Source organism: Mauremys mutica, chromosome 6, assembly GCF_020497125.1.
Source record: "Mauremys mutica isolate MM-2020 ecotype Southern chromosome 6, ASM2049712v1, whole genome shotgun sequence".
NCBI classification, from domain to species: Eukaryota; Metazoa; Chordata; order Testudines; family Geoemydidae; genus Mauremys; species Mauremys mutica.
In genome coordinates this window covers 69,412,373-69,433,686 of record NC_059077.1, presented here as the reverse complement: position 1 = coordinate 69,433,686, position 21,314 = coordinate 69,412,373, and the positions used below count along the sequence as shown (strand labels likewise).

At 43.2% G+C, this 21,314-nt stretch overlaps 1 protein-coding gene across 2 annotated transcripts; it reads left to right on the top strand.

The window, feature by feature from the left end:
- The first annotated feature begins 4,621 nt into the window (after positions 1–4,621).
- On the top strand, positions 4,622–17,401 carry TICAM2 (toll like receptor adaptor molecule 2). Of its 2 annotated transcripts, none has more exons than XM_045020754.1 (2): positions 4,622–4,708; positions 15,976–17,401. In XM_045020754.1, the coding sequence occupies exon 2, from the start codon at positions 16,035–16,037 to the stop codon at positions 16,686–16,688; it is 654 nt and encodes a 217-aa protein (XP_044876689.1). In that variant the 5' UTR covers positions 4,622–4,708; positions 15,976–16,034; the 3' UTR covers positions 16,689–17,401. The 2 variants fall into 2 exon arrangements, with proteins under 2 accessions (XP_044876689.1, XP_044876688.1); XM_045020753.1 differs by lacking the exon at positions 4,622–4,708 and adding an exon at positions 4,889–5,164.
- Positions 17,402–21,314: the final 3,913 nt, after the last annotated feature.

The window sequence follows — 21,314 nt, the reverse complement described above, 5'->3', positions numbered from 1 at the left end:
CTGTCTCAGTGGAGCCATGGGGAAAGAAAGGACTAACTAGGTGACTCTCTAGGTCCCTACCAGCCCTACATATCTGAGTCTAAGGCTTTGTCTACCCTGGAACCTGAATGACATAAGTTTTGTCATTCAGGAGTGTGAAAAAACACCTCTGAATAACACACGTTTTGCTGACAAAGCGCCGGTGTGAACAGAGCTCTTCTGCTGACAAAACTACTGCTGCTCATTGGGAGTGAAAGTTTTTTTTGTTGGCGGGAGAGCTCTCTCCTGCTTACAAACAGCGGCTATACCGTGCGCCTTTTAGTGGCACTGCTGTAGCGGCACAGCTGTGTCGCTAAAAGTTGCGTAGGGTAGACATAGCCTAAAGCTGTAGGGTAAGAATTCTTACAAATTTGCTTTTCTTATACAGTACATGGAGTTCTGGTTATTATACTAGACTGCTGCTGAGAAGAGTAACGGCAAGGATAAATATTTAGTAAATGAAACAAATCAAAAATACTTTGAAAACTATTCTATTCAGCATTTTATGTTACCAGTCCCCTTGGTACGTGGGCACCTTCCAGAATTGTGTTTAAAAATAAATAATTTATGCCCTTCCATTTCTTCCTCTTCCCCATCTATATAGTATTCTTTATTAGTTTTTATACTATGCTCATTACCACCATATCCCTTTAGGAGTTTGTTACATATTTTTGTCCCGCAAGTAATTAGTTGAAATGCTTTTAGGGAAAAGCAAGATTCAAGAGGTGGTTTGTGGTCCTCCTTTGTTCATGGAATGAATTCCACAGACTCAACCCAGCTGTCAAGAAAGTTGTTTCCTGTATACCTAAGTGTTGGCTTTGAGATAGGACCAATGGAATCATCTAAGGAGAAGGGTTGGTGGTAGGGTGAGGTAGCCCTTTGGTCCCTGTCTGTCTGAGGTTGTTGAAGGACCGAGACATTAAACTTAACCTGATGTTGAATAAGGGAGTCATTACAATAGTAGCATATATGAGTAGTATATCTTCGGTGTTGTATGCTGCTGAAAGTGTGAAGCTGCTCTTTTCCTGCACCAGTCTTTTCAGAACCAGTGCTTCAGTCCAAGGCGCTGCAGTAATCCCATCTGGAGGTAACAAATGGTATCTCTGATCAGTCAGGTGGTTGTTGGAAAGGATGGGCTGAAATCTAACAAACTGATGCTATGACTCGGTCAGGAATCTAAGACAGACTGCCTGGATAATTTGGAGAGAGCAGGGTAGTAGCCATCTCTTCACTATTTCATTATGCCTACCAGTTAACTAGCTTTTTTTAACTAGCAGTTTGCTTAGAAATGGGGGATTTGACACTAGGTGATAGCTAGCAAATTCCAGTGTAACCAGTGAAGGGTTGGCTAGGATTGGCCAGTTCAGAGTGCTCAGTAACAAGGAATGCTGAATTCCTTTTCTGAAGGTGGGGTTCACTTAGAGAAGGAGGTCCTATTCATTCTTGACTCTCTGAATTTCGCCTGCCATTTTGGTGCCCATTCCTTGGTAACTCTTTACAGTCAGCTTTGGACTTACAAATTATTCAAGATAGTTATCATCTGCAGACACTACCACCTCACTGTTTATTCCTTTTTCTAGATCATTTATGAAGATGTTGAACAGCACTGATCCCAGTACAGATCCTTGGGGGACAATTTACCTCTCTCCATTCTGAAAACTGACCATTTATTCCTATCCTTTGTTTCTTATCTTTTAACCAGTTACTGATCCAGGAGACCTTCCTTCTTATCCCACAATTTCTTACTTGCTTAAGAGCCTTGGTGAGGGATTTTGTCAAAGGCTTTCTGGAAGTCCAAGTTCACTACCAAAGGTCCATCTAGCCCAGTATCTTGTCTTCCAACAGTGGCCAATGCCAGGTGCCTCAGAAGGAATGAAAAGAACAGGTAATCATCAAGTGATCCATCCCGTGTCTCCCATTCCCAGCTTCTGGCAAACAGAGGCTAGGGATACCATCCCTGCCCATCCTGGCTGATAGCCATTGATGGACCTATTCTCCATGAACTTATCTGGTTCTTTACTGAACCCTGTTATAGTCTTGGCCTTCACATGATCACACTGTATCAATTTGATCACCCTTGTCCATATAGTTATTGACCCCCTCAGAGAATTCTAATAGATTGGTGAGGCATGATTTCCCTTTACAAAACCCATGTTGACTCTTCCCCAACAAATCGTGTTCATCTATGGGTCTGGTAATTCTGTTCTTGATGATAGTTTCAACAAATTTGCCTGATACTAGTTAGGTGACATTGTAAACAAGAAGTGGGCAGCATTATCTCCTGCAAATGTAAACAAACTTGTGTCTGAGCGATTGGCTGAACAAGAAGTAGGACTGAGTGGTCCTGTAGGCTCTAAAGTTTTACACTGTTTGTTTTATTTTTGGATGCAGTTATTTTTTGTAGATAATTCTTCATTTGTAAGTTCAACTTTCATGATAAAGAGATTGCAGTACAGTACTTGTACTAAGTGTATTGAAAATTACTATTTTTACAGTGCAAATATTTATAATAAAAATTGTATTGTGTTGTAATTGAAATCAATCAATTTGAAAATGTGGAATACATCAACAATATTTATATAAATGGTATTCTAGTATTGTTTAACAGCGTGGTTAATCACGATTAATTTTATCGCTTGACAGCCCTAATTTAATTACATTATGGTTGCTATTACTGAGTGGTTCAGCAATAATTCACCTCTTGAACCAGATCCTGTGTTCCACTTTGGACTAAATCAAGAACTGCCTCTCTCCTAAAGGATTCCAGGACTAGCTGCTGTAGCTGAGACTAGGCCATGTAATTCACACTTGGAGGGAGGCCTCATTTCTTGGAGGATAGAATTAGGGAGGTAAACAGATGATTAGGCTGAAAACAGAACATTTGTGCTAAATAAGGAAAGTAAATGTCAGTAGGCTAAAAAGACCAAATGTCTGAGCCAGCTAAGATAAAAGGGAGAGCATCCAGTTTACTATTTACTCACAATGGACAAATTTAAGTTAGGAATGTAGATAAGAGGTAAAGAGTGAATTGAGCATGGAAAGAGCATGCTGCCCAGGGATTAGTTCCTACAAAGTAACCATGCCAATCCAAAAATATGATGCAATATGTAGTAAATGTAATGTGTAAATACATATAATGGAAGAGGTTTGCTGTGTAACTTTGGATGTGTGGTATGTCCCATACCCACCCCCTATGCTTGAGTCTGCTCAAGTGTAGCTTTGCTGTCTGCCAAATAAAAGAACCTGAGTGACTAAATGTGCAGTCTGAGTTTTTTGGATCCCAGAACTGAACAAGGTGTTCTAGATAAGCTGAATGGAAAAGATCTCAGAGGGAATCCCAACAGTTGCTCCAAGAAGCATATTCATGGTGTCTAGAAATTTTCTCTCTGCATCCTGTCCAGAGATGGCTTGTTCCCAGAAAATATGGGAATAGTTGAAACCCCCCATTATTATTATTGGGTTTTCTATTTTTTTGTAGCCTCTAATTTCCCTGAGCATTTCATAGTCTGTTGTCATCCAGGGCAGGTGGTCAGTAGTATGTTCCTACTTTTATTATTATTCAAGCATGGCATTTCTACCCATGGAGATGCCATGGTACTGTTTGATTCATTTAGGATTTTTACTTACTTGTTTTATGCTTTTTTTTCCACATAGAGTGCCACTCCTCCACCAGTATAACACTATGGGACACAGAGCTTGGGTAGAGGAACTGCCTAACAGTGAATATGGAGAGGCAGGCACCCAAGAATACAATCCACAAAACTAACATGCTAAGAGGAGAGCTGCCTACATTTGCCCATGGGAGGTGCTGATGATACAGCTGTGTCCTAAGTCCTGCCACTCTCTGAGATAAGTGCCTTGATCTGCTAGAGATCCATCAACTTGGGGAGAAGGTATTTGGAGAGGCCTGGTACCCCCTGGGTGAGTACTCTAACCACTAGACTCTAGAATAATTCTTTGCTCCATTAATATTTAACTTGATCTGAGAGAGGCTACATCCCCATTCAAATGCCTTTTCATTGGGCAAAGGGGGTCTTGAACTAGGGGGCTCCTATAGTCTGGGCAAGTACTCTATCCACAAGGCTAACTGGGATAGTCATCTCTTCCCATGAGTCCTGGCTGTTCTGTGTAAAATTTAGGTGAAGAGTCCAATCTGGTAGCATGCTCAGAGGTGGCCTACGGAATTGGGCCTTCCCATATGATTTATGAGGCCGAATTCTTCTTTCTCAGTTTGTGAATTGCTCTGGGGTTTAGCTGGAGATAGGCATCTGAACGGCTTAAGTGAGGCAGCAATATGCAGTCCTCAGGCAAGAGACAGGTGCCCAGCCACCTCAGGTGAGGCTGCAAAGTGCATGCTCAGAGGCAAAACCATAGGGGCTGAGTGACTTTAGGAGCCCCCAGGACTGTGCAGCAGCCGAGCAGGAGTTTTGTGGGTCAGTGGTGCCTGAAAATGGAACAACGCCGAAGTAGCTTTTTGGAGCCTACTGTATAACCACTGCCACTCAGCCCAGCGGTTCATTTAGCCCAGTGCGCTCTCATTCGGTGATAGGGGTGGCCAGTGCTGGATGCTACGGAGGAAGGTGAAAGAACCCCTGCACTGGGAATTGATGCAATAACATGCTCTACGACGAAAGCTTCTGAATGCCTCCAAAGGCTGGCTTATGCCTTGAAGCAGGAAGCGCAAAGGGGGGTGAGGCGATATCTGTTACTGGCTCGGGTTGGTGAAAAAGACACGCTTCCAACACACCGAGCTCTTCTGCCGGTTTGTCGCTTTTCCAAACTGGGCGGGGGGGGGGACACTTTTTAATCTCTCGCGTTACCAGGGGCTGTTCTTGTGCGCGCCTATGTTCTAGCCGCTTTTCAATGCGCCGTTTATGAAACACAGAGAAGGGAGGCGGGGGCCTGGCTCCTATGGTGCCCGCCACGTGGCGCCCGCACCGGGTTATGCGGCCCTCGGGGCTCAGCCAGCCCGGGCTGAGGCGGGCGGCTGCTCCCGGCAGCGCTCGGCGTGACGGGGCGGGGTCCTGCCCGTCACACGCGGCTGTTGTTTCCCGGAGCTGATGGGGAAAGCGGTACCCGAGCCCCGCCCCGGCCCCTCGCCAGCCACCGCGTCCGCCTGCGGGGAAGGACGAGCGGCCTCAGCCCGGTAAGTGACTCCGGCGGGGCGGCCCAGACTCTACCCGCGGCGCTTCCTTTCCCGGGGGGAGACCCGCCGAGAGCCTGGGCCCGGCCGCTTCCCCTGAGCTACAGCCCCACGCGCCGCCCCGGCCAGACCCTGCGCGGCTCCCTCCCTGTCCCGGCCCCCGCCGCTTCCCCCTGCCCGTCCCGCACCGGCTGCCCTGCGGCTCCCTCCTCGCCCCGGCTCTCTGCGCTCAGACGCGAGCCGGCCCCAGGGCCTCAGCCCAGCGAGACCGGTCTCAGCCCAGCCTTCTTCCGCGCCGCGGACAGCCCAGCTGCCCCCTCACTACTATGGAGGCAAAGCACAAGAGGCTTCACTAACTTGCTCTGTTTCTTCGCCCAGAAACAGATCTGTCCGGGGGGGAGGAATCCTGGCACAGATCGGCCCCGAGTCTCTGCCAATTCTGCCAGTATAATCCCGGGCGGGGGCTGCTGTTCTGCTGGAAGCAGCGGGCAGTGGCGAGTAAAAGAGAGTGTAGCCGGCTGGCTAAGGGGTGCACTGATGGAAAAACAACGCTCAGCAGCCCTCCCCGGGACGGCAATTTAAAGGTGTTTTCTCCAGCTCAATCGTTGAGGATGGCAGGTGGCAGGAGCACTGCCTGCCCTCACTCTTGGTGACTGCTCCCGCGGGGGGAACAGAGGTGTAAAATACATCTCCCTGTACTAGCTTGGTGGGGGAATCTAGGTCGAAAAGTATTAAAACATTTATTAACACCCGAGATCAAACGCGAGTCCAGGTGTAATGGGCATAAGCAGTGCTGCAAATAAGCCGGTATGGTCAGGAAAATAAGACATCTATACCTGCAGGCCATACCGGAATGACACATTCGGTATCTGCTGAGCACCGCAGGGCCCTCCTGGGAATCTCAGTGGCGAAAGGAGCACAACGTGCTGGGCAGCCCCACGCGGGCAGCGCCTCCGGCGCGGCTGTACCGCCCCCAGCCCTGTCCCCTCCGGCAGGCTGTACAGACCCCAGACAGGAGATGTAGCCGTGTGGAGGGGCTGTGGGGCGGTACAGCTGCACCGGAGGAGCTGCCGGCTTGGGGCCGCTGGCTGGCCCCACCTTCTGTTCCTTTCGCTGATGTGGTTCCCGGGAGATCCCTGCGGCCAGGGCCGGCTCTAGGAAGTGCGGGGCCCAATTCAAACAGTTTCAATGGGGCCCCGGCAGGGATGACTTAAAAAACAAACAAACTACACATGTAAAAAAACACGTGGGGCTTGTGCTCACCGGGTGATGCTCTGAGTCTTCGGCGGCACTTCGGCGGTGGGTCCTTCACTCGCTCCAGGTCTTCGGCGGCACTGAAGAACCCGCCAACGAAGACCTGGAGCGAGCGAAGGACCCGCCGCTGAAGACCTGAAGCACCGCCAGGTGAGTAAAAGTTAAAAAGGCACCTCTAGCCAGGGAAGGGATTCTCACTGGGTGCGGCGCCCTCTTAGGCGCAGGGCCCGATTCGGGGGAATTGGTGGAATTGGCCTAAAGCCAGCCCTGCCTGCGGCTCAGCAGACACAGATTTCTATCTGCGGATATGTGACAGTCAGGAAAGGTGACTGGTGGTAGGGGCACAAAGGGTCATGTGACCCTTCCCAGGTTTAAGTGCCCTCACCAGCCCGGGAGGGAGAGGAAGGGACGGGGCCGTTTCTCTTCCAGCCACGCTGCCTGGGAGAGCCCTGCACTCTTCCAGGCAGCTGCTGTGCTGCACCAGGCAGCATTCGGGAGTGGCTCTGGGGCCTGGCTGCCGGGAAGAGCAGCCAAACGCCTGTGGGAGCTGGCACAGATCCCCTGGGGCGGCTCTAGGCATTTTGCCGCCCCAAGCACAGCAGGCAGGTTGCCTTTGGCGGGTTGCCTGCCCGCCTGCGGGAGGTCCGCTGAAGCCGCGGGACCAGCGGACCCTCCACAGGCAGGCCGCCGAAGGCACCCTGCCTGCCAACCTCGCAGAGACCGGCAGAACGCCCCCAGCGGCTTGCCGCCCCAAGCACCCGCTTGGCGTGCTGGTGCCTGGAGCCGCCCCTGCAGATCCCTCTCCCCAAGTTAACATGGGATGGAGAGAGTGCAGGGGTCCCAGGCTGGGGCGGGGCAGGGAGGAGTCATGTGGGGAGGTCACGTGCCCCCCCTTTAGCTGATGCCCCCCTTTATGTCCCTCCTATGAGTCGCCATACAGGTAAGAGTTAAAATCTGCGTGTACCACTGTGTCTAAGAGGTGTAATGCCCTTGGTCAAAGCTGAAGAATATTGCAAATTTAAATTTATGGCAGCTTGCTGGTGTGGCCATGCAGGTGTCTGCTTAGGTTCTGCAAATTATGCTTAAAATTAAATATTAAGACATTCATATAAAATTTTGTTTAAAAACATGATTGAATCTCCATTTTGACAACATAAGAACTTACTAGTTTTTATTAGTGCTTGTTTGAAAACTTAAAGGGACACTGTCAACTTAAAATGTAGTCAGTTCCAAAAATGAGTTAAAAGTAGTTTCAAGCAGTACAGACATCCCTGAGTCCCTTGCCTGTTTTGGAAGGTTTACAATTAAAATTTTGTATTTAATTTTTTTCCTTTCCTATTTTAATGTGAGAGAGATTCACAGAAACAAAAGACAGAAATTGACTATACAGGGAAAACATTGGGACCCAGGGGTTACTTTAGAAGCAGCAAAGAATCCTGTGGCACCTTATAGACTAACAGACGTTTTGCAGCATGAGCTTTCGTGGGTGAATACCCACTTCTTCAGATGCAAGTGGTGGAAATTTCCTGGGGCAGGTATATATAAGCAAGCAAGAAGCAAGCTAGAGATAACGAGGTTAAATCAATCAGGGTGGATGAGGCCCTGTTCTAGCAGTTGAGGTGTGAAAACCAAGGGAGGAGAAACTGGTTCTGTAATTGGCAAGCCATTCACAGTCTTTGTTTAGTCCTGAGCTGATGGTGTCAAATTTGCAGATGAACTGGAGCTCAGCAGTTTCTCTTTGAAGTCTGGTCCTAAAGTTTTTTTGCTGTAGGATGGCCACCTTAAGATCTGCTATAGTGTGGCCAGGGAGGTTGAAGTGTTCTCCTACAGGTTTTTGTATATTGCCATTCCTAATGTCTGATTTGTGTCCATTTATCCTTTTCCTTAGAGACTGTCCAGTTTGGCCGATGTACATAGCAGAGGGGCATTGCTGGCATATGATGGCATATATTACATTGGTGGAAGTGCAGGTGAATGAACCGGTGATGTTGTGGCTGATCTGGTTTGGTCCTGTGATGGTGTTGCTGGTGTAGATATGTGGGCAGAGTTGGCATCGAGGTTTGTTGCATGGATTGGTTCCTGAGCTAGAGTTACTATGGTGCGGTGTGCAGTTGCTGGTGAGAATATGCTTCAGGTTGGCAGGTTGTCTGTGGGCGAGAACTGGTCTGCCACCCAAGGCCTGTGAAAGTGTGGGATCATTGTCCAGGATGGGTTGTAGATCCCTGATGATGCGTTGTAGGGGTTTTAGCTGGGGACTGTATGTGATGGCCAGTGGAGTCCTGTTGGTTTCTTTCTTGGGTTTGTCTTCCAGTAGGAGGCTTCTGGGTACACGTCTGGCTCTGTTGATCTGTTTCCTTATTTCCTCGTGTGGGTACTGTAGTCTTGAGAATGCTTGGTGGAGATTTTCTAGGTGTTGGTCTCTGTCTGCGGGGTTAGAGCAGATACGGTTGTACCTCAGTGCTTGGCTGTAGACAATGGATCTTGTGGTGTGTCCGGGATGGAAGCTGGAGGCATGAAGGTAGGCATAGCGGTCGGTAGGTTTTCGGTATAGGGTGGTGTTGATGTGACCATCACTTATTTGCACCGTGGTGTCTAGGAAGTGGACCTCCCGTGTAGATTGGTCCAGGCTGAGGTTGATGGAGGGGTGGAAGCTGTTGAAATCGTGGTGGAATTTTTCCAGAGTCTCCTTCCCATGGGTCCAGATGATGAAGACGTCATCGATGTAGCTACATCGATGACGTCTTCATCATCTGGACCCATGGGAAGGAGACTCTGGAAAAATTCCACCACGATTTCAACAGCTTCCACCCCTCCATCAACCTCAGCCTGGACCAATCTACACGGGAGGTCCACTTCCTAGACACCACGGTGCAAATAAGTGATGGTCACATCAACACCACCCTATACCGAAAACCTACCGACCGCTATGCCTACCTTCATGCCTCCAGCTTCCATCCCGGACACACCACAAGATCCATTGTCTACAGCCAAGCACTGAGGTACAACCGTATCTGCTCTAACCCCGCAGACAGAGACCAACACCTAGAAAATCTCCACCAAGCATTCTCAAGACTACAGTACCCACACGAGGAAATAAGGAAACAGATCAACAGAGCCAGACGTGTACCCAGAAGCCTCCTACTGGAAGACAAACCCAAGAAAGAAACCAACAGGACTCCACTGGCCATCACATACAGTCCCCAGCTAAAACCCCTACAACGCATCATCAGGGATCTACAACCCATCCTGGACAATGATCCCACACTTTCACAGGCCTTGGGTGGCAGACCAGTTCTCGCCCACAGACAACCTGCCAACCTGAAGCATATTCTCACCAGCAACTGCACACCGCACCATAGTAACTCTAGCTCAGGAACCAATCCATGCAACAAACCTCGATGCCAACTCTGCCCACATATCTACACCAGCAACACCATCACAGGACCAAACCAGATCAGCCACAACATCACCGGTTCATTCACCTGCACTTCCACCAATGTAATATATGCCATCATATGCCAGCAATGCCCCTCTGCTATGTACATCGGCCAAACTGGACAGTCTCTAAGGAAAAGGATAAATGGACACAAATCAGACATTAGGAATGGCAATATACAAAAACCTGTAGGAGAACACTTCAACCTCCCTGGCCACACTATAGCAGATCTTAAGGTGGCCATCCTACAGCAAAAAAACTTTAGGACCAGACTTCAAAGAGAAACTGCTGAGCTCCAGTTCATCTGCAAATTTGACACCATCAGCTCAGGACTAAACAAAGACTGTGAATGGCTTGCCAATTACAGAACCAGTTTCTCCTCCCTTGGTTTTCACACCTCAACTGCTAGAACAGGGCCTCATCCACCCTGATTGATTTAACCTCGTTATCTCTAGCTTGCTTCTTGCTTGCTTATATATACCTGCCCCAGGAAATTTCCACCACTTGCATCTGAAGAAGTGGGTATTCACCCACGAAAGCTCATGCTGCAAAACGTCTGTTAGTCTATAAGGTGCCACAGGATTCTTTGCTGCTTCTACAGAACCAGACTAACACGGCTACCCCTCTGATACTTGACAGGGGTTACTTTGAGCATTTGACAGTCTTTTGTAATTTAACTAAAGTATTTTTTCTCTCCCAAAAATCTATCAGTTATAGTTCTTTTGGTGTTACTTGTAACAATAGTAGGTACAGTTTTTCAAATCGAAGTGTGATTTTTAAGTTTACTCTGAGGAATGTAACGACCGTGAAAGCAGAGGTAGCACCATTCTGTAGAATCAAGCTAGAAGCTAGAGCATAGTCTCCTTATCTCCAGTCTACAACATTAAAAATCACTCCCAAGTCCCTCCTTTCCCAGAGGAGAGGGAGAGGAATTCTTGGGGAGAAAACACCTAGAAACAGCTTTCTCAGGAAGGAGCTCAGAGTAGAGTAAGGCTTGGAAGGATTAGATTTTTGTTGGTTAAATGTCAGTAAACATTGATATCACCATACACTCAAAAACTGATGAAAATACATTTTTATTGATAACTGAAATTTACAGATAGGCAAAATCAGGAAAATATTCCATGAGAACTTGATTAGATTAAAAAATCCAGTGATTTAGACTTTTAAATTAGGGTTGTCACAAATGGATTAGTGAATGAATTCAAACAGGTTTGACATAAAAATGGGTATGATTTACTTTGTATTATTTGACATGATGCTGACAGTTTGTGTTATAACAGTTTGTAAAGCTTTAACTATTTGAATCTCAATGTCTACTGTCATTAAATAAATATCTGATCCCTGTAATTTCCTTAAACTGTGAAAAGTTAAATAAACATTTAAAAATGCTTAAAAATAAACATTAATATTATCCATTGACATTATGAAAATATTCTGTCAAGTCTAGCTATAGTTAATTTTTATTGAAACAAAAGGAAACCCTGAAAGGGAGTTTGTTCTGGCCACTCAACCCAGTGTGTGAGAGTGGAATGATTCTTTTAATCTATTAAAATAATTAACAAATTATTAATCAGCATTAAAAACTAAATATTGATATCTGGTGAAATTCAGAGAAGATACGCACAAATCCTTCTGAGCCTAGATATATTATGTAATATGTAACTTGGTTTTTTCCGCTTCCAAATAATGACCACAAATAAAACTGTTTAGAAAGTAGTAATGGGATGAATTGTGCTAACCGCTTACTGAAAGAAAATTATAAGCATGCAACACTTTATGTTCGGGGCTTAGATACCACAATAAACATGTTAAAAAGATTTCATATAGCAAAGACAAATTTCATTTTACACTGAGATGGTTGCTCCATGTTGCCTGTTATTAAGACATGTAATGCATAGTGAGCCTAGGAACCTGAGATTTGCAAAATCTTGGTTTACTGTGAGTTTTGTGACCAACCAACAGCACTATTGAGTCAGGCTCAAACCCAGCATTTTCTAAACTCCACTTGCAAACTGGGCTGTGGAAAATTCAGGACTCCATTGTCAATGGAAATAAAACAGTACTCCAGTATATTTAAACCTGATTTTCATTCAGAAGGGCAGATGCAAACACAGTTGATTCACATCCCTTTAAGGACTTTACAATTTCAAATGGTTGAAATAACCTCCAGGCACCAGTTTATCAAGCAGGTGCTTGTGGCGGCCACTCCGGAGAGGGGCGGCAGGTCCAGGTATTCGGCGGCAATTCGGCGGAGGGTCCCTCACTCCCGGTCGGAGCGAAGGACCTCCCGCTGAATTGCCGCAGATCGCGATCGTGGGTTGTTTTTTTTTTTTTTTTTTTGAGCGTGCGCTGCTTGGGGCAGCAAAACCCCTGGAGCCGGCCCTGCTAATAAGATTGTTTGGCTGCTGGATGGTATGGAATGGGTAGTTTTTCTCCATTAATGAGTTTATTAGCTCTAAGAAGTTCACAATAGAGTGCTTTGGGATCCCCATTTGCTGTTGCATTCTGTGGGGGCATTGGTATTCCAAAGACTTATTTTTATCTACATCTGAAAAAGAATTTGTGACTGCAAAATTTCTGATGTAAACTTTGCCTTTGTGACAGAGAATGATGATGTACTCTCATTTCAATCTAGGGCTCCCCCTTAATATGATACAGAAGCTACAACTAGTGCAGATTATGGTTGCTTGCATTCTTGATGGTAGCAGTAGCAAGGAGAACATTACGCTACTCCTCTGAATACTGTATTGGTTTCCTAGTTATTTCTAGACACAATTCAAGGTGTTGGCATTAGTATATCTATTGTTTAGGTAAAGTTTTTATGAAGCATTTAGCACTATCCTGTTTAAGTGATGCACAAAATATAAAGAGTGCAAATCAAATAATGAAAAGGAGTTTTTTCTGCAAGGTCCTTTTTGTTTGTAGGATTTTATGTATTTACTTGTAAGAGCATGAATTATGGGGGAAGACTTTATCAAAGTGGTATATTTTACATCTTCATCTGAACACCATCAGGTTTGGGTTCCAGTAATAGGAATTATTTCTTCCTTCCTCTATGCTCCTTTCCTTGCAACCCTCCTCACGCCCCCAACAAATAACCAAACCAATCACACATCCCATCCCAATGATGCATACATAGCCACTTTTGGGCATGGATATGTGTTACTGAAAAAAGTATGACAGTGTTGTGTAAACCTTCCTAAAATGCTTCTCCATTCTGAGGTTAAAAAGATAAAATGTTATTCTAGCAAAAGTTAAATTACAGAAATTGGGGCCAAACTGGCACTGTGTGCTTACTTTAAAAGTTTTAATTTTATGAAAAAAATCATTTGGGAGAATAAGAAATTACATAGATACATTCTCCCTGTGAAGAAATGCTCATTATTGGGCTCTGCCAACAAAAATATGTATTCACCAAGGAGTGACTACTAATAATTTGATCATGTTATGAGAATCTGGACAAAATCATCCTCTCCTCAAGGGATACTGCTGGCTGAGACTCAGCCCTACCTCTTCCCACTGTTGCTCTCAAAGCTCAGTGGAGCACTGCTCCGTGCAGAATTCCAGGAGAGTAGTTTCCTTCTGGCCAAGGGAAGGAGAAAATACCCAGAGCTGTGGCCTCACATCATCTGGACCTGATTCTGTTAATACCAACGTAAATCAAGAGAAACTCCACTGAGATCAGTGGAATTATACCACTGTAAAAACAGTGTGAAAACAGAATCAGGCCCTCTGTGTCTTAGGAGACGATCTGCTGGAGCTCAGACGCCTCTGCTCATTGAAATGGAATGGATCATTTTGGCCATGTATTCTACAAAACATCTCGACATACATTTAATATAAAGGATGATGTATATGCTGATGCTCTGTTGTAAGTATGTGTCACAAGGTGGTGCTGTTCCAGCTAAAATAAAATCTGTTCCAATATTGCAAAGAAAAGAAACCAAATATAAGCACTCAAAAAAAAAAATACAGCAGGTATGGGCAATGCACGATCAAACTGCTTTTAATTTAGGAACTTCCATGGTGAATCGGCCAAAATACTGGTTTAACTTTTTTTCTTATACTGTATTTGTTTGCAAAATTTGTACAATTTTCATGCAACTTTTCAAAACAACTGCTTTACTCAGCACTGAGCCATGTTAACAAGGCTGTATGTGTGCTGTAGAGGACAAATAAATTGTTAAGGCAACAAAAGCTGGGTTAAAACTTCTAGGGCATGTTAATAAACAGGAATAAATTATCCTTTGAAATGACAGTTTAAGAATATTTTTCATTAATTTGAAGTCAGTGGGGTTATTCACATGGGTAAAAGTTTATAGGATTGGAGCCATATGATCCTTGGTGAAATGATCCATTTCACAATATTATTTTCTAAAAAGCAAACATAAGATGACAATATAGCTAATCTATTTAATTCAAGGTAGTGTTGTATTATTGCAGAAACGTGTGTGCTTTATGATGCTTTTGTCAATACAGGCATTCACTTATCAAAATAAATAGGGAAGTATTTTAATCAATAGATATACAAACTAGTAGTCCACCTTGGATTAATTTAATTTCATTAAAATCCCAGAAAAGGTATCAAGGTTTTTAGACACTAATCTACATGTAAAAAGAAATATTTCAGAACTATTTAATAATTGCCATATACCCTTTAATTTTCATTAGTGCTATACTATTAACAGATAATCACTTTACATGCACAGATTTCTTGATCCCCTTCAGTGTCATTCTGCTAGGGCTCTGTCAAAGCAGTCACTGTATCATTCGTAGAACATCATGACTTGTGTCACTAAAGTAATATGGATGCCCCTTTATTGGAGCACACAGAAATTGAATCACACTTCTATGTTCCAAATGAATAGCTAACGCTTTGTACAACACTTTAACTAAAAATGTTCTGCATAGTAGTATCTGGTTTTTTTTTAATTATTTATTCATATGCATCAATGATGAAAACTTAATCTTTTTTAGAAGTACAAAAAGGTTACCAGTTCCCCTTTGCTTTCATTGTGCCAGTTCATAGATGTTAGAAATGGGGAAGATCTACTAAATTAAATAGTAAAATGCTAGCCAATACAGGATTGATCCCAAACAATTCATAGTGCTTTATCTAATTCAGTTTTAAAGTGAGACTAGCAAAGAGTCCACAACCACTTCCTTGCAGAGACTATTTCATAAATTATTAGTTTTCACAACCTGAAGGGTTTTTTTCCTGATATCCAGGGTAAATTGTTTTGTTCTTAATTTCATTTAATCACCGGGCATCATACCATTTTTACCCATTCTAAACAATTCCACTCCCTCCTTGTTTTTTACACTCATCATCATATGTTTATAAATTGTGTTATGATGTCGTCTCCTTCATTTATTGTCTCACCAGTCTATGCATATTTGCATCTTTCCTCCTAAGTCACTTCTTCTAGTTCTTTAAACATTTTTATAGCTCTTCTACAAGGCCATATGTATAATATAATTATGTGGCTATGTGGGTGTAATTCAACTTCCATTGAAATCTATTGGAAGCTTTTCATTGACTTCTGTGGGAAGGGAATCAGACCCTAAATCTCCATTTGCGTTGCATGAATCTACAGAAATAGAACTTTGTGGGAATATTTTTGGAATTTCAATAAAATTGAAGGTTATCAAATGGCTTTATAATCAACTAACCATTGTCACATATAATTCCTGGTTTTCTGCAGAATTCAGTGCATTTATGGGGGGAGCCTTGTTGCATAATTTAGATCTAATGTACTGTATAATGCATGGGCTCTTGCATGAATTTACTCCAATTTGCTGACATCTTTAAGGTGAACACAGTATTCAAGATGTAATCTTAGCTGAGGTGTATATAGTATAGTTGGACAGTTAACTCCCTGTTCCATGACATGCTCCTACTATAGCCTAAAATCACTTTTTTCTTTGCTGAAATATCGTATGGCTCGCTCATGTAATTTATTGTCCACTTTTGCCACCAGGTCCCTTTCAGCATTTTTGCTGTCTTTCATTAAGATATATAATAGCCCAATTCAGATGGTTTGGGTTATTTCTAGATTGCTATGAATGCCTTTTTTAGGTTGTCATAAGATTCAACAGCTTTTTACTTTTTGTTTTTTAGAATGAAATGAGTAGATGTTAACCACTTGAACACATCTTCTGACGTGTACATTTATCATAATGGGAAACACTAACTCTAAAAGAAATCCTCCCCCTCTACCAAACAACACAGAAAAGGGTACCAATGTGAGTGCAGGCCAGAGAGACTTCAAGCAAAATCATGAATTGTGTGGCCTGTCTCTTGACATAGAAGGGATCTCTACAAAAGTTTCAGAAATTCACAGCAGTGATGAGGATCCTGAGGATGTGTTTTACAAGTTTGTGATTCTGCATGCTCAGAATGATGCAGCTGAAGCCAGCCGACTCCAGCATCTGCTACAAAATAATTTTTGTATTAAACCTGGAATAATTTTTGCTGAAATGCCTTGTGGTAGACATTTCTTACAAAACTTAAATGATGCTGTGAATAGGTCAGCATGGACTATTATTCTCTTGACAGAACATTTCTTGAGTGAGGCTTGGTGTGAGTTCCAGTCTTATGCCTCCCTGATGAACGCTCTTAACAAACAGCATAAATATAACTCTGTTATACCACTGAGGCCACTGAATAATCCACTTCCAAGGGAGAAGACTCCTTGTGTCCTGCAAGCCATTAATGCACTGGAAGAAGATAGTCCTGGCTTTGCTAAACAAGTGGAGAAGATTTTCCAGGAGTCGAAATACAGGCAACAGCAAGAAATATGGAAAAAAGAAAGAACAAATGAGACACACTAGAGCTATTGGAATGATGAAAGACATGCATAAAGACAGTTAAATGGATTAATTAAATTGAAGAAGGTAAATCAGTTGTCCTACTCATTTCAAGTAAGAGAGAGAAACCTTCTTTTGAGAAACTAACCCACAGAAAAGATGGTGGTAAGAGTTTCCCATAAAGGCATTATTGTTATTACTTAACACCTGTATGTTTTCACCAGTGTTATCAAGATATGGCGAATCATCACCTTGACCTCTTTATTTATTATATGGCACTTTCCCCTACTCATTTCAGTTTGTCTGGCTTCTCTTTATATTGTATGTTCTGCTCTACGGGGCAGATACCGTGTCTTCCTTAAAGTTTGTACAGCTCCTCACATGTTGTAACTGCTACTGGAAACAAATAATAAATAGGGTAGTACTAACAGTGGCTGTTACTCTAACAGAAGCTATACAGGATAACATCCTGTAAGGAAGACTATTATATTAATAACAATCTTTATATCAGAAATGTAAATATGTTAGAAATACTTACCAGTGTTACAAAACCAAGGAAATACATTCAGCACCCTACAAAATATATGCTGCTATTTTAGGAAATAAGACTCAAAATATGTGTGCTCTACTTTTGTCATGTTTGCAATTGTTAAAAAGCATATATTTTCTAATGATGCATCTTGACCAAATGGGTAGGTGCATTTTAAAAATTAAAATAAACACGCTCAATTTCTTTTGACTAACCTTGTTTTTTGTTCAAGTCTTAAAGAAAAAACTGGCAAAGTGATGCATAGAGAGATGGAACTTGGGAGACTGTGTGAAGATCTTAGAGATAAGATGTACCTAAAGAATTGCTCTCTGTAGCTCAAAAGCTTTTCTGTTGATGAAAGAGATATTAGCTAAAATATATTACGTCACCCACCTGGTCTCTCTTATAGATAAGAATCATGCATTCATGTTGGAAAAGAAGAAAGGGAGAAATTTTAGAAGTTAAATCATTTTGATTTTTTTAAGTTTAAAACACTTCCAGTATCCCAGTTCTTAGGCATATTTTCCCAGATTTATTAAAATGGATTTACACTAGTATGTGTTTTTCCTTTACATGATAGGATTAATGCCCATGATTCAATTGTTTAAGTCAGATTTAAGTGCACTTGTGTAATGTTGATAGGGAGTGAAGGAAGTGTATTAATCCAGTAGTAAAGTCTTTGCTGTTTCTAATGAAAGGGGAAGGATGACATTTGGGTATTTTAATATTTTTTAATACCCATTTCTGTGTCAGTTTCATTCTCTGAAATCACTTGTTCTGTGCAAGTGGTGACTGTGAACTTCTGATCAAAATCACTTGTCCCTTGCTGAGGAGAAAAAACAGTAGGATTTGATCCTTGGCACAATATCTGTCCAATAGCGGTTGGATGTTAGGAGATCCTGTGTTCTAATCGTGGCTGTGCCATTCGCTGACTTGCTGCGTGACTTCAGAGAAGCAATTTCTCCTGCTGCCTCAGTTTCCTTCTCTGTAAAATGAGACTAATACTTTCTGACAAAGGTGTTATGAGAATTAGTTACGTCTGTACAGTGCTTTGAACATTATATATATAAAAAATATAAAAAAATGCTATGCACCATCAGGCCACATCAGCCTATCGTGTGATAAAACCAAAGAGAGGTGAAATTGGGGAGGAGCTCTCCATATGCACTCCCTCACGTCACTCCCTTGCAACATCATCTTGCTGAGAAGGGGATTTGCCCCTATGGGGAGAAGGAAGTATATGCACTTTAAACTCATCAGATCCCCATAGGGCCCTCTGCCTCTACACCGCCTGTAGCTCTGGTGGCCCCATTAGCTACTTTCATGCTTCCCTGATCTTTGCCACAGACAGACCAAATGCACCTATATTAAGGCAGCCTTTGGGTTGCTCTAAAATACAGCTAATACAGTAGCCTTCAGGGGCTGTTATGGCAGCTACGACTCACCAAGACAATGGGAAGCTCTGGCCATGCATCCTACACCAATCAACTAGCAGGCTGTGATGTAGGAGCTGCTACAGTGGTTTTTTAGCGCACTAGCTTTGTGCTGCTTTGCACCAATAGAGTTATGCAAGGTCCCCCTAGTAAAGCTGAGGATCAGGGCCTATTTATTCATTATGTGATATTTATGATGTCAGGGACTCTGACGAGAGGGTGAAACTTCTTATTGGCTATGAATCTCTCGTCCTTTATATTGTGTACCAAAACAAATACCTGCTGGGAGACCCCCGCTGACTGACCAGGTACTAAAGCTGTATGGAGGCTGATAGTCAGCTTTGCTGAACACTTCGAAATGACTAAATACCAATTGTCTAAGGTTGAAATGTGGTCAGTCAGGCCTCTCTGAGGTCTCCAGAAGAAGTCTTGCTCCAGTCCCCTTGGGATTTTCCTAGCCGCTGAAGAACTCCTGAAATTCCTTAGTGACCTAGGACAGTGTCCAACGCAGACAATGTTGACTATAACTGCTCAGCAACAACTAGAGCAGCTGGCAGCATCAGATAGACAGCTGAGTGGAGAGTGTGTAAAGACTGGGTTTAGGATTATAAAACAAAACTGGGATCAGCATGAACAGAACCCTGTTCTGTTGCTTTACAAGTATCAGAGGGGTAGCCGTGTTAGTCTGGTTCTGTAGAAGCAGCAAAGAATCCTGTGGCACCTTATAGACTAACAGACGTTTTGCAGCATGAGCTTTCGTGGGTGAATACCCACTTCTTCAGATGCAAGTGGTGGAAATTTCCTGGGGCAGGTATATATAAGCAAGCAAGAAGCAAGCTAGAGATAACGAGGTTAGATCAATCAGGGTGGATGAGGCCCTGTTCTAGCAGTTGAGGTGTGAAAACCAAGGGAGGAGAAACTGGTTCTGTAATTGGCAAGCCATTCACAGTCTTTGTTTAGTCCTGAGCTGATGGTGTCAAATTTGCAGATGAACTGGAGCTCAGCAGTTTCTCTTTGAAGTCTGGTCCTAAAGTTTTTTTGCTGTAGGATGGCCACCTTAAGATCTGCTATTGTGTGGCCAGGGAGGTTGAAGTGTTCTCCTACAGGTTTTTGTAGGTTTTACAAAAACCTGTAGGAGAACACTTCAGCCTCCCTGGCCACACAATAGCAGATCTTAAGGTGGCCATCCTACAGCAAAAAAAAAACTTTAGGAGCAGACTTCAAAGAGAAACTGCTGAGCTCCAGTTCATCTGCAAATTTGACACCATCAGCTCAGGACTAAACAAAGACTGTGAATGGCTTGCCAATTACAGAACCAGTTTCTCCTCCCTTGGTTTTCACACCTCAACTGCTAGAACAGGGCCTCATCCACCCTGATTGATCTAACCTCGTTATCTCTAGCTTGCTTCTTGCTTGCTTATATATACCTGCCCCAGGAAATTTCCACCACTTGCATCCGAAGAAGTGGGTATTCACCCACGAAAGCTCATGCTGCAAAACGTCTGTTAGTCTATAAGGTGCCACAGGATTCTTTGCTGCTGTTGCTTTACAGTGCAGGGTACAAGTCTTATCTACTTTCCTTAAACGATTGGATGGATCAAGGGAGGAGGATTTTAATTGTGAAGGGTTGGTAGGGCTCTTCTGTGTACACTGATCCATTTGATTTAATTACTGTCTGGTTTTTATTAAGGTTTTTTAATTTTTTACTTTTCAATAGAAAAATTACAATAGACAAATAATTTTGGGTTTTTTTCTTTTCTAAAATTAAAGTTACCATCTGTAATGTACAGCATACCATTAAAATATATATATGCAACAACCTTAATATTAAACTATGAAATCAAATGATTTAATGCTTTGCAATTTATGGGAGGAAACACACACAAGGCAGGAAGGAAAGTATGAAAGCGGGGAAAAGAAGGTGGAGAAAGAGTTAAGGGGGTGCAGGAAGGGGAAGGAGGTCTGGACTGGCCCCTGCGCCTTGGAGTTCCTTAGTCAAATGTTTCTAAATGGAGCTCAGATTTCTTTAAACTCAGGTAGTTGGTCCCTGTGGAGAAAGTAATCCTTTGGCTGCTAGGTCAAAGAAGTCAGAACATTATTGTGCCATGATTTATTTTCATCTGTAAAATCATTCGCTTTGTGGCTGCTCTCAGAAACCATTAACATTATGCTGGAGAGAGACCCAAATTCAAGGGTAAATATTCTAACGTCGTTCTGGGCTGATGTTTGATTGCTAAAGTCCAAAATTATTTTAATTCTAGTGTCAACTTCTTTCTGCATGTTTAACCAGAAGACATTCCCACAACACGTGGTACTGTCTTGTGTTTTTAAAAGAATGTAAAGAAAACTAGATAGTGACCCTAAATAAAAATGATCCTCTCGCTACCTCTGCAAGCTTCCATGGGACAACTTGTACCCTGCCATTCCATGCCCTACCAAATTTGTGGAGACTCCTAAATCCTGCAGTTCCTCTGTAGCCCAAAGGGAGTGTGTAGCTGATCACAATCTGCCATCTTACCAGGTTCTACTCAGGCCTTGTCTACACTACACAGTTTTGTCGACAAAAGTCAGCTTTCATCGACAAAACAGTGGAGATGTACGCACTGAAATGCTCATCTGACTATGTAACTCCCCACTATGACGACAAAATAAAACCACCTTGACAAGAGGCACAGATCTTTTTGCAAC

What these genes read in the sequence shown, in the direction of transcription:
- TICAM2 (XM_045020754.1), top strand. Translation starts at nt 16,035, where the DNA reads ATGGGAAACACTAACTCTAAAAGAAATCCTCCCCCTCTACCAAACAAC.